The sequence below is a fragment of the Tympanuchus pallidicinctus genome, unplaced genomic scaffold (assembly GCF_026119805.1).
Source record: "Tympanuchus pallidicinctus isolate F22 unplaced genomic scaffold, pur_lepc_1.0 scaffold9, whole genome shotgun sequence".
Lineage (NCBI taxonomy): Eukaryota > Metazoa > Chordata > Aves > Galliformes > Phasianidae > Tympanuchus > Tympanuchus pallidicinctus.
The window spans coordinates 23,077,114-23,093,763 of record NW_026294813.1 but is presented as its reverse complement, the minus strand read 5'-3'; the positions used below and the strand labels follow the sequence as shown (position 1 = coordinate 23,093,763).

The window sequence follows — 16,650 nt, the reverse complement described above, 5'->3', positions numbered from 1 at the left end:
TGGTCCATTGTTGGGAAGCAAAGCCGTGCAATGAGAGGGCAGTGGGAGTGTGAACAGATGTTCTGTTTTCACATAGATCCAACTCGTTAATTTGGGCTTGATTTGGACTTGCAAAACTTAAAGTACTTGAGAGCTGTTACCTTCATTTTTTTTCTGCCTTAGCGTAGTTTCATCAGCCCAGCCTTGTGAAAGTGAAACCTCTTTCAGTCTGTCCGATTACGTATTTAACTGGAAGTAAATTTTAGGACGTTCCATTTGCTTCAGATCTGATGCAGAATTATGCCCTCGGCACTTCATTTTTAACTCTTCTGAAAGAAATGGTTAAGGATGTTGTAAAGAATCCAATAACGCCATGGTCATTTGTTTAGGTTTTAATCACACGCTTAAAATTCTGTGCCCTTCAGACATTCACCTTCTAATCGAGTCAGGCTGTTGTCATTTTCCAAGACCCTGTCGGATGAATAACAGCGAGGCTTTTGAAGTGAAGCCCCTGGCCCTGGAGCTTACCTTGTATGCACTTGCTGGCTGCTTATCTCGACTATGCATGTTTCCCATAAAAAGAAATTGAGCACTGCTGACTGAATGGAGCAGTTAGCAAGGTCTTGGCATAGTTGTTAATGACTTGAGCAGAGAACCTAGGGCTCAGTTTGAAGGGATAGAGTTATCTGGTGGTATTCCTTTACAGAATGGGCAGGGCCGTGTGACACAAGTGCTTGCTTTTGCTGTTGCTACCTGTAATGGAAAAGGGAAGCATGTAGCTTTTCTACATGAAGCATTCTGTCACAAGCTGACAAATATTTTTAGTACATTAGGGCAAAGCTTGTTTCTACTGGGTATTGAAGTTTTATTACAATACAACTAATTTCACAGCTGCTTTTAGTAAAAATAGAGGCGTAAGAAGACCACATCTCCAGTTAACATGAGTTACAGGCATTTCTGCTGACTTGGGTTCAGCTGCAGCACTGTTTGCTAGTTGAAGATCTGAGCCAATGAAAAGCCTTAGAAAGCAAATTATTAAACAAGAAGAGCACTGGGAACAGACCATAGGAAAATTCCTTCAGATTGTTCTGGTATTGACTGGTAACAGTTGGCAGAAGTTGTTAATGCTGAGATTGTCTAATTTTACCACAAGTTGCTGCATTGTTAGTATTTGACATTTTAGTTCGTACGTGTAAAATCTGAGCCCTGGCTTGTAGCCCCCTTTCCCTAATTAAGAAAAGCTTCTCTTCACATCTGTGATATATTTTCTTTACATGGAGCTGTTCATGCATTTTGAAGACTGCAAATTGTAAACTGTGGCAGACTTGCATTCATCTTCATAAGTTAATAAACTGGATAATTTGTTGTGCTTAGGTAAGTGTGTAAAGAATTTTTTTAGTAGTCGTACATGAATCATGGATCATGAAACTGTAAAGAGAGATAATGTCATCAACTAAGAACGGGCTGCTGGTAGTGCAGTGACACTGATGTGCTCTGGAATCCTACCAAATGTCATCATGGAATATTTTCTTCCCTGCTAAATAAGTATTTTTTGTCACTCCCAAAGCACTGTTACAGTGTAAGAGAAGCGTTTCTCTGTTTGCAGGGTTAATAGTAAGATTAAAAACCAAAAAGTTTTAAAAGGGAGAGCATCTTTTACAGAATTAGAAAAAATCCAGCTAGTCTCTCCATGGTTATCTTCTGTGTGCAGTGATTTCCTACACAAAGCTTTGTATTTGCACATGTGGAGAAGCCGTTTACAGTTGGCACAGTTCTTCGTGTCTATCTGTGAGTTATATATAGTAGATAACATTATTTCTGTTAGAGGTCATAACTCTACTGGAAGCACTTGAAGAGTATTTAGCTGTCTTTTTGTGACTGATATAAATTTATAATGGATTCTGTTTCATGAGTGCAAATATTTTAATTGTTGTCTGCTCGTTGTGAAGCTGACTTTGCCCTTTTTTTTTTTTTCCTCCTCTTCTTCACTTCTTCCCTATCTTAATAAAGCATATCAGTACCAGAAACACTGCTTGGAGTAGCTTGAAGGATCTCAAGCTCCCACAGACACTTAATGTGGGGATGGAGCATGAAGTTTTTGACCACCTTAAAATTGATGGCAGTGCTCCAGTGTATGTTGAGCTGGTGTTTTCAGCCGCTTCTGTTTTGCTCCCTCAGGTTTGCTGTACTATGCTGGCCATGGCTATGAAAACTATGGGAACAGTTTCATGGTTCCTATTGATGCTCCAAATCCCTACCGATCTGCAAACTGTCTGTGCGTGCAGAACATCCTCAAACTAATGCAGGAAAAAGAGACAGGACTCAATGTGTTCCTACTGGATATGTGTCGGAAAAGGTACGGTGATCTTGAGGGAATGCTGGACTTCAGGCTGGGGAGGGATCTTTAATCTGTTCTGTGTATTTATTGCATCTGAACATTCGTGGTTCTGAAAAATCACAGCCTGCCCCTGAGCTCTTCTAAAGTCAATAGAATTACTTTGCCTTTGGCCTTGGACAAGATCTATGAAGCTGGTGATTAGAGTTTCCACTTCCATATGCGGATACGTGCTTCCTGATGTGAATGAAATTATTCTTTTCCTTTTTTTCCACTTCAGTTTAGAAATTTTGAAGTGTCATTGGTTATTAAGATAAAAGTGAAATTAGGTCTTTTAAAGAAGAAAAAGGCCCCTTTCCCCCTGCATCGTTAACCTTTATCATCATAGAAAGGAAGGAGAATCCACAACCAAAAGTATGTGGTTGGAACTTGATGATACTTGGAGTCCCCTTCCAACCCAAGCCATTCTATGATTCTGTGTCTATTTGACAGAAGGACTCAAGTGGTTATTTTAGAACTCTTAAGAGGCATGGATCTTGTGCTGGAATGTTTTATCTTCATTTAGAATTTAAATATCAACTAGTTCCTGGGTTTCTTTTTTGTCTAAACAAACACGTCAAGAGAATATTATGCTCCAATAAACCTACACTTGAAATTAGCTCTTCAGCCATTACTTCTTAAAACTGATCTCTGTGGGATGTTTCATAATTGGAAATTGCTAGTGCTTTAATGTTTGTAGAGCCTCTAAACTTCACCACTGATGAAATGCCTGTGAATCACAGAACCACAGAATGGCCAGTGTTGGAAGGGAGATCAAGGATCACGAAGCTCCAACCCCCTGCCACAGGCAGGGCCACCAACCTCCACATTTCACAGCAGCCCAGGCTGCCCAGGGCCCCATCCAACCTGGCCTTGAACACCTCCAGGGATGGACGGGGCATCACAGCCTCTCTGGGCAGCTGTTCCAGCACCTCACCACTCTCATAGCACAGAACTTCCCCTGACATCCAACCTCAATCTTCCCTCCTTCAACTTAAAACCATTCCCCCGTTTCCCAGTGGCCCATTTCAGCTTCACAGTCTGCTGTGAAATGTGAAAATACTGCTACATAAGCCTCCTATTAACTCTAAGACGTGTTTTGGAAAAGAGCATTCCTATAGTTTCTCTTGTTACATAAAATGCCTTGTTATTGGAAGGCATTTCTGCAAAGATTGTAACTAAACTTGATATTGCTTAACGCATCGTGCCCATCACCCTGACAGGAGATGTTGAACTGTCTCTTCACACTGTCTTCACGAAGTGTGCTAATGGTCCTGATTTTTGTCATTAATTCTAGTCTAGAATCGTAGGAGAAAAAAAGTACTGTTTCTAAACTGTAGTGCTTTAATATTTTGAACAGCTGTTGTGGTGGTTATTATTATGTTAATTCTCAAATCATTCTTCTTATGTTTTTGTGCATTTTGTTGCAGAAATGAATACGATGATACAATCCTCATCCTAGATGCTCTGAAGGTTACTGCCAACATTGTTTTTGGATATGCCACGTAAGGAAATCTTTCTCCCACTAGGCCACAGAGACTTTGAAGTCAGGAGGCTATTGAGACTGTATAGCTAATCTTTTATGGAAAATACCAACTATCATGTTAAGAGACCAGTAATTTATATTGGTATCCTCAGACTTTTTGACTTCATTCTTCAAACCATTCAGCACTCTGATTGTGGGATTGCATCCCCGTATTTATTGTTCTCATTCAGATACAAGGTAATGCTGTAAGAAATCTGCATTCAGCAGAACTGAAACTGCTGGGCTTCTTTGTAATGGCTACTTGCAGAAACGTAAGAATCTCTACTAAGTTGCATTTAGTTAAATTTATGCAAAAATGTGAGAGAGATTAATCAGTTTTTGGAAGAGTGGCATGCAGATTGTCCCATGCTTTTCTTGCTTTCCTTCTAGATATAAGTAACAGTTACACTTGGATTGAAATTATTTGAAGAGTTTACTCATACAGCAATCTGTGTAACCTCTCTGTATTAGTTCTCAAGTCATGTACAAAAGCTGTTGAATGGAAATAGTCAAGAGCTTTAGTGAAGAAATCTAAGCTTCTCACACCAGCAGTTCAGGATCATCTTTGGTCTGTGGTTTGGTTATGAGTAAAGTCTTGCCAGGATGAGTTGTTTGCAAATGAAAATGAGAAGCAGGTTGCCATTAGACACAAGCTGGTTTTCAAGTGAGAGGGTTTCTTTCATCCATTCCCAAATAACTTCACCTCTTCTTCGCGTTGATCTTAGTCATATGGCTGCTGCAGTAGTTTTTCTTTTCTTATTGGTGATTTCAGGTGCCAAGGAGCAGAAGCTTTTGAAATTCAGCAGTTGGGACTGGCCAATGGAATTTTCATGAAGTTCTTGAAGGAGCGTTTGCTGGAGGACAAGAAGATCACAGTGCTGCTTGATGAAGTTGCTGAAGGTGAATTGCAGCTTACTACAGCAACCATCTTCTCAGCCTGCCTGATTGAATGCTTCTTTGCTTAACTGATTCTTCTTAGGCAGATGTGTTACATTACTTCAAGCTATTTCATGTTTCATTGTTACAGTGACAGCTTTTAGCAAGCAACAGGTGCTACCAAAGATCGTGGTATTATACAGGGATTTGAGCTTCTTCAGTCTGGTGACAAATTAATTTTATATTCTGCTTCCTAGTGAACCTTCTTTGTTCTGGGTCTTCTGCATGGAGCAGTGTATCTTATGTCCATGAAAATTATTCCAATACTGCTTTTCCTGCTGGTTGCTCACTAGCTGCTGTATTCAGGCTCAGATTCACTAAGCTACCAGTCCTGAAATTCACTGTTTTGAATCAGATGCCAATATTTTTCCTTTCCTATATCTGTCTTGAGTCCCGGGGTATTGTGTTAATGTTTTGGGGGGAAAAAAGAAACGCCTAATCCTCCCATCAAAACATCAATAGTGCCTCTGACTGTTATCCCACATTCTCTTCTCGTCAGTCTCTGCATTAAAGAGCAGAACAAATAACCACTTACATTTTTAATTGCCACAGACCAACGAGTTCTTCAACTAGGATAAAATGCTTACAGATGCATACATGGAGTGAACAAATATCCAAAAGTGTTCTCACCCTCATCCCCTCTGGCATTGGGTTTTCTCAAGAGGGCTAATATTCCCCGTGATTCCTTTTTTTAAATTTCTGCTCAGTGCTCCCACATTAGAATATGACACACGATTCTGCCAACAGCCGTTTTTCTTAAATCCCATCTCTCTTACTGCATAGCCTGTGCTGTTAGGGTAGTGTCACATGCTGTAGGTATCCTGACTTCTGACCTATTACTTACCTCGTGCTTGAGCTAGAGTGAAGGACTTATCCCTCACAGGGGAGAGCATGAAGGCAGCTTCTGTTGGGGCTTAGCATGGAAGTCTGTCCCAGCAAGGAGATAGGAGGGTGAGAAGGGAGAGGCAAGACAGAAGGCGGACGTTTCCTAAGAAATGGAACTGGCAGCCTCCAACAGATCTGAGAGCAGACTGAACAAAATACAGGTACAGCATGTAGTGTACAGCGTGCTGTGCTGCAGCTGCTCGAGAGTTCCATCTCATCAAGAGTGCCTGCATTGCCCAAAAGCAATGCCAGACAACCATGCTTCAGTCAGCTTGGTGTGCATTTGGCAGCGTGAGTGAAAATTACGTCAGGCAACAGGACAGCCAGTGTGAGTGTTACCAGATATCAGGGGTTAGAGGTACGTTGGTGTATATGTGGAAAAGTTCCAAAGGCTTGTTGACATTAAAAGGTTCTGCATGTACAGGCTGAGCGGTGCACAGCATCAAGGCCTGCTTTTTCCAGCTCTGCCTGACAGTGATTAGATTTGGAGTGTGTGAGAGGTTGGGAGGGGACAAAACCAGGCAGACAACCCAAGCTAGCCAAAGAGACACTCCATACCTTACAGTTAGGCTTGGCAATACAAAGCCAAGAAGGTGTTTAGGAAGACAGCTGTCTTTTGCTCAGGAACTGGCTGAGCATTGGTCTGCCTAGGGGTGGTGATGTGTGAGTGCGTTTGCATCACCTGTTTTGTTTTTCTTCCTCTTGTTCTACTTCTCCTTTCTTTATTCTTCTTCTTTTTTTTTTTTTAATCCTAACTCTCAAGTTTTCTTTCTTTTACTCTTCCTTTCCTCGCCCTGTCCCACCAGGGCTGTGTGGTGCTTAGCTCCTTTCTGGGTTTAACCCACAACACCTCATGAACAAAAAACTGAGAAATAAATACTTCTGAAACAGCAAGGTGACATGGAAATTCTTACGCTGTTGTATCTGTAGCAGCCACACAACACTGCAGTGGTGTAGTTAAACTTCAGCAGCAGTGATTTTGATAGAAATATTACATCTTGTTTTTAGATATGGGCAAGTGTCACCTCACCAAAGGCAAGCAAGCTTTGGAGATCCGCAGCAGTTTGTCTGAGAAAAGGGCATTATCTGATCCCATTCAACAAACCATGTCTTCTGCAGAGTCCATGGCAAGGAACCTACAGTGGGCCAAAGCTCATGGTATAGTATGATTTACCTGTAGGTGAAACTACTTGAATTATAGAAATTGCATACTGGGGTGCTTAGGTCACTTGAAATAAACAGCTCCTTCAAAAATAAGAGGAGGTACATCCTTGATTATCTCTAGTCCCTGAAGTGCAGTTCAGAATAGAAATTGAAGAAATGCACATTCATATCTTAATTTTCACTAGTGTGTTCAGATCTTGGAAACTTCTGCTGTGTTTGAATGTGTTCTGCTGTCACATTCAAACTTTCTTATAAAGTTATAGCTGTGCCTTATGGGATATTTCATTGACTTTGCTAGTTTGATTGAGTATACATAAAAACAAATTCCTAGGTCCATAAGCTGTATCATAGCTGTGTTGATTGTGGTCTTGCTAGTTGCACAAAGATCAGAAAGAAACTTGTGTAGCATGAGTTGAAAAATCAGCTCTGTATGGCACGTCTGTTACTTTCTGGTAGTGCACCTAGCAAACGGCTGCTGCCTGGTTGCTTCTGAGAGCTGCTTCAGTATGAAGACATGAGTGATAAGTACAGGGAATGCTGGAGGCAAGATCTACATGTGTCTGACAGTGCTTCCTAATATTTCAGAAGAATAACAAACAGAAAAATGTATATCTTTATTGAGCAGATAATTATGTATTTCCTGTTTGCAGAGCTTCCGGAAAGCATGTATCTTGAATTCAAATGCGGCGTCCAGATTCAGCTGGGGTTTGCAGCAGAGTTCTCCAATGTCATGATAATCTACACACGAATAGTAAAGAAGCCACCTGAAATAGTTGTTTGCAGAGCCTGCGTTACAGACTTCCCACTTGTAAGTGCTTTCTGAGCAGGACTCGATGATCTCCCTGCACAGAGGCTGAGAACTGTCCGTATCAAGTGCACCTTTTGTAACTGCTGCCTACAAACAGGAGGGGAGTCAACTCTTGGAAAGGGTCGATAATGGCAGGACAAAGGGAAATGGCTTTAAGTTGAAGGAGGGAAGATGAGGTTGGATGTCCGGGGGAAGTTCTTTCCTATCAGGTTGTCTAGCGTGAAGTGGTTCTGTTTAACTTAAGGAGTGATTATGAGTAGCTCTATTTTGGATGTAGGACACATCTACCTTACAGTGGACTTCCTAGAATTTAGTTTTTCAGTTACTTCCACCTGGTGATCTTTCTGCTTCCATCAGCACTACTCATCTCATTGCAGTAAGGCAGAGGGTAAGAGTGAAACTGGAAGTTCCTCAGGAGTGGAAAACCTGGAAAGAAAACCTAGCAGAAAACAGGGTTTTCTCGATTAAAAATACAATATTTGAATTAATGTGCATGATAAATACAAGTCTCTGTAGCCCACAGAGTTAGTGGTATGGTACTGCAGCAAATTCAGAAGGAATTGTCAGCGTAGGGAGAGTAACCTAAACAACTTCTGTGACTAACAGCAGTTTCAGCAGCTTTTGCAAGTAATCTAATATTGGCGTTTTCTTTCCTTTCAAAAAGCACATGCTTTATTTAAAAATAAACAAAAAAACCCAACCACTTTACTCCTAGCTGCTTAATGATCCACAAATTCTGTACCTTCGTCTGAGCTCTGCTCTCTTTCTTGCAATAGGACCTGGATGTGGATCCTAAAGAAGCCAACAAAGGAACTCCTGAGGAAACTGGAAGCTATTTAGTTTCAAAGGACCTTCCCAAACACTGCCTCTACACCAGGCTAAGTTCTCTGCAAAAGCTAAAGGTTAATATGAATTGTTCCTTACAGTAGTGTAAATTAATCATGTTAACTTTGCAGTTCTGCTGAGCTCGTTGTGTATTGTTTGCATGATAAGAAATATATTCTGGAGATGTACAGAACTTATTATTAGATCTAAATCCTAGATTCTTAGGAGGGAAAATAGTGACTAGCAGTGTTTTAGGGACTTCTCTATTGTAGCTGAAAAACAGAAGAGAATCAATGCATATGCAGTCCTGATATCACTGTGCAAGCCACTTTGTATTTTCTAGGCATATACTAAGCTCTGACAAGGTGGTTATTTTTGTGAACACCATCTCATGCACATTATGGAGATGCTCCTAGGCCTTGTAGAACAGTAAGAATGTGACCTGAAACACAGCAGCATCTCACAGTGTCTTCAGAAGGAGATGAAGATGTTGCATACTTTGATTCCAAGCTGCATTCTTGGACATGTAATTTCTGAAAGCTTATGGTAGCATTTTTATATTTATTTCTGTACCTTTGTGTCATGGATACCTCGTCTGGGACATTGCTTGGCATCTTAAATGCTTTTGCAGGTGGTGTAATGAAAATCCTTCTAGAAATACAGACTTGCAGATGAGCAAGTATTAATCAACTGAGGAGGTCCACAGTAAAATTCTGAGGTATTGTTAGGCAGTAAAGGGGACAGAAAACTTAATCTAGGTCTGTCCTCTAAAATGTTTGGAGGGGGCAGGAGAGGCTGTTGTTTTGTTGCTGTGTTTGCCTGCAGCAATGGGAAATGAGAATATCTATCCTGCAAGATGTCGTGGGTGCCCAGACTGCGATGTGATTCAGAAATCCAGTTTGCGTGTCCTGTGCAGGGACAGGTTAATTTGGTTCACCTGAGTTTTTAGTGGAATTTGAAGCAGCAAAGGGAAACTGAACTTGGAAGTAGCGTGAAATGTAAGGCTCCTTGTAACTCTGGTGATTAGCCCTTAGAACTGCCACAGTAATCCTGTCACAGAATCACAGAATGGCCAGGGTTGGAAGGGAGCTCAAGGATCACGAAGCTCCAACCCCCTGCCACATGCAGGGCCACCAACCTCCACATTTCATAGCAGCCCAGGCTGCCCAGGGCCCCATCCAACCTGGCCTTGAACACCTCCAGGGATGGACGGGGCATCACAGCCTCTCTGGCAGCCTGTTGTAGGATAGAAGCAGCTAATGTCTTTCATGTGGCTCAAAGAGGACAACGATAGCAGTACTAAGAAGACTAAGAGAAGTGTGTCAGGGGTAGGAGATCTCTGAGTATGTCTCACAGCTTCTGTGGGTGGAAGCTGAGTTTGCAGGAAGAGTTTTATGACGAGTAGAGGCTCCTTTTTGCAATCCCACTGAGTTCTTGAGGATATTAACAGCATCATTCAGAGCCTCCACCTTTCATATGTTAGCTGATGTGGTTACCAGCCTTGCCTAGTATGTCTTCAGCTCCTAAAAGAGTTAGTCTTCTCCTTCAGTAGGCTCTTGAAATGTTTCCTGTGTTGCTCTTTGGGGAAGAAGTATCACCTTTTTTCCTCTTCTTGTACTTTTTATAGGAACACTTGATCTTCACTGTTTGCTTGCACTATGAGTATCCAGGAATAGAAGACACAATGGATGAAAGAAAGGAAGTTAATGTTGGGAAGCCCCTCATCGCTAAATTGGGCCTCCACCACAGGTTCAGAAATAACTGTCTCCAGACCTGTTGTGTGGCTAATAATCTTTTTCACAGTCCAGCAGAATCAAGTCCTGTGGTAACTAAATACTACTTCCCTAGTCGCTGCCAACCAAATTCCTGCCCAGGGGCTTACCATCCAAACTGTACTTGCCCAGGCAGCGCTGGACAACTAGAGGCATGTTCTTGCAACGGGACTTCAAGAGTGTTAGCTTCGAGACATGAAGTCCAGAATTACTCATCCCCTGCAGAAAAGAGCAACGTGCCAATAGAGACCACTGATGATACAGTTGAGCTGGAATTCCTCCTGTCCGATAGCCTCAGCTTATCCAAGCAGCAGTAGCTGTGATGTCTTCAGCAAAGATCCTCTTTTCCGTTCTGAACAGGAGATCCTCCGCACTGCTTGCTCAAATTCTGGACTTTGGAGATTTGGGGATACAGGGACTGGGGGATGTGGAGTTGGTAGTGGGAGTGAGGCTGTGTCTTGCGTCGGTTCATATTGCTCTCAGGGAAAAAAATTCCAGATCCGAGGAAGCAAAACCGGACTGATAGATTTAGGAAAGTAAAAGGCATAATTTTTGGTTTTGGTCTTACCATTCAGGATTTGAGAAGCGGGGAGAAAAAAATCCAAGCTCCTCAGATTCCTACTGCATGATTCAGCAGACAAGAAAGTAAAGAACACAGGCAGTCGTGAGTCTCTGGGAGGAAGCTTCCCATCTGTTAGAGAGTGCATAGAAGCCAGGTTCTGGTGACAGAGTTTCTCTTGAAAGTAAAGCCTTGGATCTTCCCAGCTGCTGCTTCTGTACCTACCAGGGTTATAAAATTTACTGTAAGTGAGTGCTTTTTAAATAAATAAACAGTTTTTAGAGAGGAAATGCTTGTTCTCTGCAAACAAGCAAACAAAAAACATGCCTCGCTGTCAGAGGAAAAAAATGTCAATAGACGTAAGCAGGGAACTGATTTTCCATTTTCTCTATGATTTGATGTGATTAAAAAAATTCATTAACCCCAAAATGATAAATAATACCTTTCCCTTCAGTTTTTCAGTATCCAGAGGCTTTTTACATACTGCATTAGAATAAGGTTTTGTGTTTTATCATGTCAGAACGAGCTCCTGCTGGTTGTATGAGGTGACACACAGAAGTCAAAAGCAGAGCATTCACACAAGTGAACAAGTGTGGTGTTTTGATATTCTGGTGTTAGGGATTGTCTCCTTCAAGCTTCAGTTTCTTTCCTTCCTTTTGTATTTATTAGGATCAGTCCCTGACATTTCAGGGATCTAGCTCATGATCAGCTGTTACCGCACTCTGCATTCTGCCCATGTCTCGCAGAAATCAGATGTCAGGCTGTGCAAGGAAAACAAAACAAGGATGGAAAGAGGAATTGAGTAAATAAACTAACAATTTATTATTTTTGGGGTGGAGGGTACTGGATTACAAATAGTCAGAGGGAGAAAAGGTCACAGGTTGATACCAGGGCGCATTGTTCTTGTTGCGATGCTCTTCCGTGAGCCACAAGGTTTTTGCTGATTGCATTTCTGCAAGGCTGGTCTTTTCCTGTCCTGGAAGAACACTAAATGTGAGCTGAAAAAGTGCCTGTTCCTAGCGAGCAAAGTATTGCATAAGTAACCAAGCAGCAAAATGTGCTGAGATACAAAAATGAGTGGGTGAGATGGCTGAGAGGTGAGGGTTACAGGGTGGTGAGCCTGGAGAGAAGCCATTGCTTCCTTGTGCTGATCGAAACAAGCAAGCAAAACCCAAACAGCCTGCTCAGTTTTCCAGGCCAAAAGAACTCATGTTCTTTCAAGCTGAGAAGATATAGAAGTCTAAGCCAAGAACCCAAGATGGTGATTCCAGCATGTCCAAACGCAGCAAATGAAGCTCCTCCACAGTGTGCAAGTGTGGGATGCTGGCTTCGTGGCAGGGCCCGAGCTGTCCTGTATGGCCCTGCAGCCTCCCTGTGTGTGTGTGCTCTCTTTGGAGCTTAACGATGGAGTTCCGTTCTCTCTAGACCAGATGTCAAAAAGAAGCTTCTAAGTCTCGTGGCCTCACGGTGTCACTAAGCAGAAGGCAGCTGGCCCTGTACTGAAAGGCAAGTGAGCTGCTCCCGTGTGGTGTGCTGTTCCTGCATCGACCAAAGAGGGCAGAAGGAACTAGCCTCTTCAGTGCTGAGGTTTTTTGATCTGTACTCAGGAGAAGATGGTTCTGCTGCTGAACTATTTTGCATATTCAGATTGAATGGTTTGCTCAAAAAAAAGACTTTAAATTTTTTTGTTTTTTATTTTTTTACTTTGCTGTGTGTATCAGGGGTCACCAACAGCAGCCCAGGCTGCCCAGAGCCACATCCAGCCTGGCCTTGAATGCCTCCAGGGATGAGGCATCCACAGCCTCCTTGGGCAACCTGTTCCATCATTAAATAATCTTTTTTTTTCTTAGACAAATTGAGTAGGTACCCTAAAAAAAAAGTTGAATATTCTCACTGATGTAATGGGCAAAGCAATTTAAACCTTCCTTTGAGCACAGAGCCTTCCGTGGGATCTGGGTGTGCTGGCTGGGTGCTCTGTGTGCTCCCAGCAATCCCAGCAGAGTGTGAGCAGCACTGCTGGCCAGGTCTGCTCATCTCATCTGTGCTGCCAGGTGGGTGTGCATATTAACTGCACACTGCTGGAAATTAACGTGGTCATCTCCAAAACGACAGCTGTACTGAACTGATCTGTGCATGAGCTTCTGATTTCTCCTTCGGAGAACAGTGAAATATTTATTGGTGACTGAGATGCACTGTGCATTAATTATCCTATGCAGTATGCAGCTGGCCTATAGGTTACGATTACAGCTCGATGAATGTCCCAGTACTGTAATATTACTTGGTACTTTGTCACCATTTTCTACTTTGTATGAGAACTTTGTTTCTTACTCCTGAAATAAACTGTTGCTCACAAGGTTTCTGTGCAGGTGTAGCTGCTGTTTCCTCCTGCTCCTCCTGGTTCAAAAAAACAACACTGCATTAGAACAGCATGCAGCTGAATTAGTTCCCTTAACAAGAAGAAGGGTAGATCTGAATTGCAAGCTTCAACCGGAGGTGAACTCACCTGCACTCTGTCCTGGGTGGGATTCTCTCACCATGGGCTTGGAGTAGGGAAATCCTTGGTTAGTTTCCATGCTGTCCAGCTTCTGCCATCCCAGCGTTACTCCTGGTACTTCATCGCTCCACGAGGCTTCCCTCCCAGCCACGTTCTGAGCACGTCCTCAAGAAATGCAGAGGAAATCCAACTATGAAAGCTGGCTGCCTGTATTTGCACGTTTGTTTGCAGGAGAGCTCTGCTCCTCGTGGCACAGGAGGGCGTCCAGGAGCAGCAGTGCTGTGTGCAGCAGCAGTGTCCCAGCATGGTGAACAGCCAGCACTGCAGCACAGCACTCTGTGTCCCTGCCTGCAGAAAGCTGCACCAGCTCAGGTTGGTCTGCAGCCTGGTGTGTGATCTGGTGCTGCTGTCTGCCCCCCCACACAGGATGTGATCAGAGCCAAAGGTGCTTGAAATAAACTATTAGAACGTGGTAAAGAGAAAGTAATGAACTGTAGGGATTGGGAAGGAGTCAAAATGGCTGTCGGGTCTGGGGCAGAGATCTCTACCATTTGAGCCCTGCTGAATCACAGAATCACAGCATGGCCTGGGTTGCAAAGGAGCACAGCACACATCCAGCTCCAACCCCCTGCTGTGTGCAGGTCACCAACCCCCAGCCCAGGCTGCCCAGAGCCACATCCAGCCTGGCCCTGAATGCCTGCAGGGATGGGGCATCCACAGCCTCCTTGGGCAACCTGTGCCAGTGCCTCACCACCCTCTGCTGAAGAAAGGAGTGGTGGTCAAAGGGTCCTTGCCTTCATCACCATGAGGACGCACCCCAGGTCTTCCGGTCAGTGGCACTGAGGGCAAAACATCCCTGATGCTGAAGGACGAGTGCAGCAGATGAGCATTTCCTGTGGCTGAACTTCAACAGTGAAGGAGGACTAAACCTGCTGAAGCTGCCTCTGGTTGTGGTGCCCTCTCTGAACTAAAGCCCTGGGTTTTGTGCTTCTTTCTTCCTGGAAGCTGAATGGTGTGAGCGTATCAATTTCAGGCTCGAACTGCCTGCTGAGTTAACTCAGCGGCTGCTTTACCCACAGCTGTGTGTTGTTATGTTTTTGTGTTACAGCAGTCGTTTATCTCTTGGTAGCTGAACGTATTTGGAAGTTGGGTTTGAAGGCAGCCCAGATGGGTGCGAGCCATTCTCAGGTTTGTCTGGCAGAGGGAAAGTTCACGCTCTTTGGAAAGGCCAGCGCTCTTTTTCTGTTTTCCCTCCCCACTCTGCACCGAGAGAAGCTGATTGTAACGCAAGAAGCCATTGCTACTGAAGCACCAAACTTCTGCAAGTGACCCCGCTTACGTCAAAGGAGAGAAACGGGAGCAGGAGAGACCGGCGAACAGCGCTTTCCAAAATCAACTCCTCGGCATTCGTTTGGTCTCCGGCGTTTTGAGCCCCATGCGCTGCGCAGGGCTGTGGCCGCAGGAGGCAGAGCTGGCGCACCGTGCTGAGCCGCGCCGAACGACCGACGGAGAGCAGCAGAGCGCTGCTCCCGGGTGAGCATCTTTTTCTCTTCTGTCCGCCTGTTTTCTTCTCTCTCTTCCCCACGCTGCGTGAGTTCTCAGAGCGTTTCTCCTTCACAGCGCCCCTGAATAGCGCTGTGAAATTGGGATGCTGTTGATACGGATCTCCTAGTTACCACCTCAGTGAAACAGCTTTGTACATCGAGCGTCCTCAAACTGCCTCATTTTGGCCACAAAAGACATCTGCCCTGCGCGACTCTCCCCTGTCAGGGCAAGGTTCGCGGTGTGTAGGTGTTACTTTTGCTCATGCATCATCCATTTTCAGCTAATTAATACCTCGGCAGCTCTGAAGTCTCGGGGCTCATCCAGACGCGTCGTATCACAGCCACCAGGGAAATCTTGGCATCGCTCCTCCCTCGTCACAGAATCTCATTTCAGCGAGATCTGCTCACCGATAGGAACGTGTGAACAGTGGGAGGGGGCTGGGAGTTCGCTTGTTTCTTTGGTTTTGTTTGTTTATGTATGGGTGCAGCAATCACAGCTGTCTAGGAGCAGAGTCAGAACACGCTCACGTTACGAAAACTAAACGCTTACTAAATTTCTAAGGCACCACTGCTGCAATGTAGTCATACCAGGCTTATTTTAGCAGCTGGTAAGAGCTGCTGTCTCCCATCACTGTTGTTGGCATTCACAGGGAGCATGAGCTCACTGTTCGTGCATTGCCACAGCAACACCCCGCATGTGCCTCCATCACTCAGAGGCGTTGCAGCAGGGGCAGGAGTAAAAGACTGGGACTGCCTCATCCGTATTTTCAGACATAAATAATTTCAGGTGTTTCGTCAGCGCCCCACTTTTGTTTTTCAGGGTCGCTTGAAATTACCGCGGCAATTCTTCACAGTGCAGAACAGCACGCCACCAAACAGCCCAGATGTGTTTGCTGGGCTCTCTGGCGATGGGGCTGGGTTGGGAGGCTTTATTTCGTCGCTCCACACATCAGGCAGCTCCACTTTCTGGCACCCTATCCTGCTGTCTCCCAATGGGGAGCACATCAGCACGTCATCTTGCGGTCCATCAGCTGGAGATCCCCCTTTGCCTCACCTCCCAGGAGCCGGAGCTGCTCGCAGCTGCTCCTCTCTGAATGTCCTTTTTCAGTGCTCACGGTATTTAATCTTGTCCCAGGGCTGTTCTCCATTCATTTCCTGCCTTCATGCCTGCCTTTGCTCTACTCCTTTCTTTCCCCTTCTCTTCAGTGCCAGGAGTATCGGAGATTCTGCCCCCCAGGATCAGCTGGGGATGTGCAGCACTGTTTGAAAAGGGCTCTGAGTTTGTTGGAAAGTACCAAACGAGGGTGAGTTTTCTTGTTTGCTTTCTCAAAGACTCACTGCTGTCTTTCGAGGAAGCGCAGTGTACCCATGAGATGATGACTTGTTCGTTCTCAAATTTTTGTGGGTTTTGCTTTATGCCCCCCTTAGAGATGGACAGAAAATTCCTTCACATCCAGCAGTGAGAAGAAAATGATGTTTTATGAAACACTAAGTTGTCATCTCTGGCCAGAATGGAAACATTTTAATCAGAAAATGGCTGTGCTGTGTGCCAAGACGCTTACCTGTCCCGGCAGGGGGAGAACTGCAGCTGTTTGCACACTGCATTGCAACCGCATCTGTGATTTGCTGGGTGAAGGTGAGCTGAGTTTGGCAGCACGTAAATCTGAGGTAGGACTCTCACTGGACACTGTAGCAGAAGACATTTCTGTTGTACCATCTTCACCCCCCAACGTGTTAAAACACACTTTTCTCTGACGAGATGCATGGAAGCAAATCATTTGCACG

The 16,650-nt window shown here is 44.2% G+C and overlaps 1 protein-coding gene across 5 annotated transcripts in view; it reads left to right on the top strand.

Moving 5' to 3' along the window:
• MALT1 (MALT1 paracaspase) overlaps positions 1-13,183 on the top strand; it is a 31,652-nt gene extending 18,469 nt beyond the window's left edge. For all 5 annotated transcript variants that reach the window (XM_052670059.1, XM_052670058.1, XM_052670057.1 and 2 more), the window contains 7 exons: positions 2,158-2,335; positions 3,784-3,858; positions 4,651-4,778; positions 6,708-6,857; positions 7,514-7,671; positions 8,448-8,573; positions 10,124-13,183. In XM_052670059.1, coding sequence (XP_052526019.1) covers positions 2,158-2,335; positions 3,784-3,858; positions 4,651-4,778; positions 6,708-6,857; positions 7,514-7,671; positions 8,448-8,573; positions 10,124-10,585 — 1,277 coding nt within the window. In that variant the 3' untranslated portion in view covers positions 10,586-13,183. The remainder of the gene's footprint in view (positions 1-2,157; positions 2,336-3,783; positions 3,859-4,650; positions 4,779-6,707; positions 6,858-7,513; positions 7,672-8,447; positions 8,574-10,123) is intronic.
• The last annotated feature ends 3,467 nt before the right edge of the window (positions 13,184-16,650 follow it).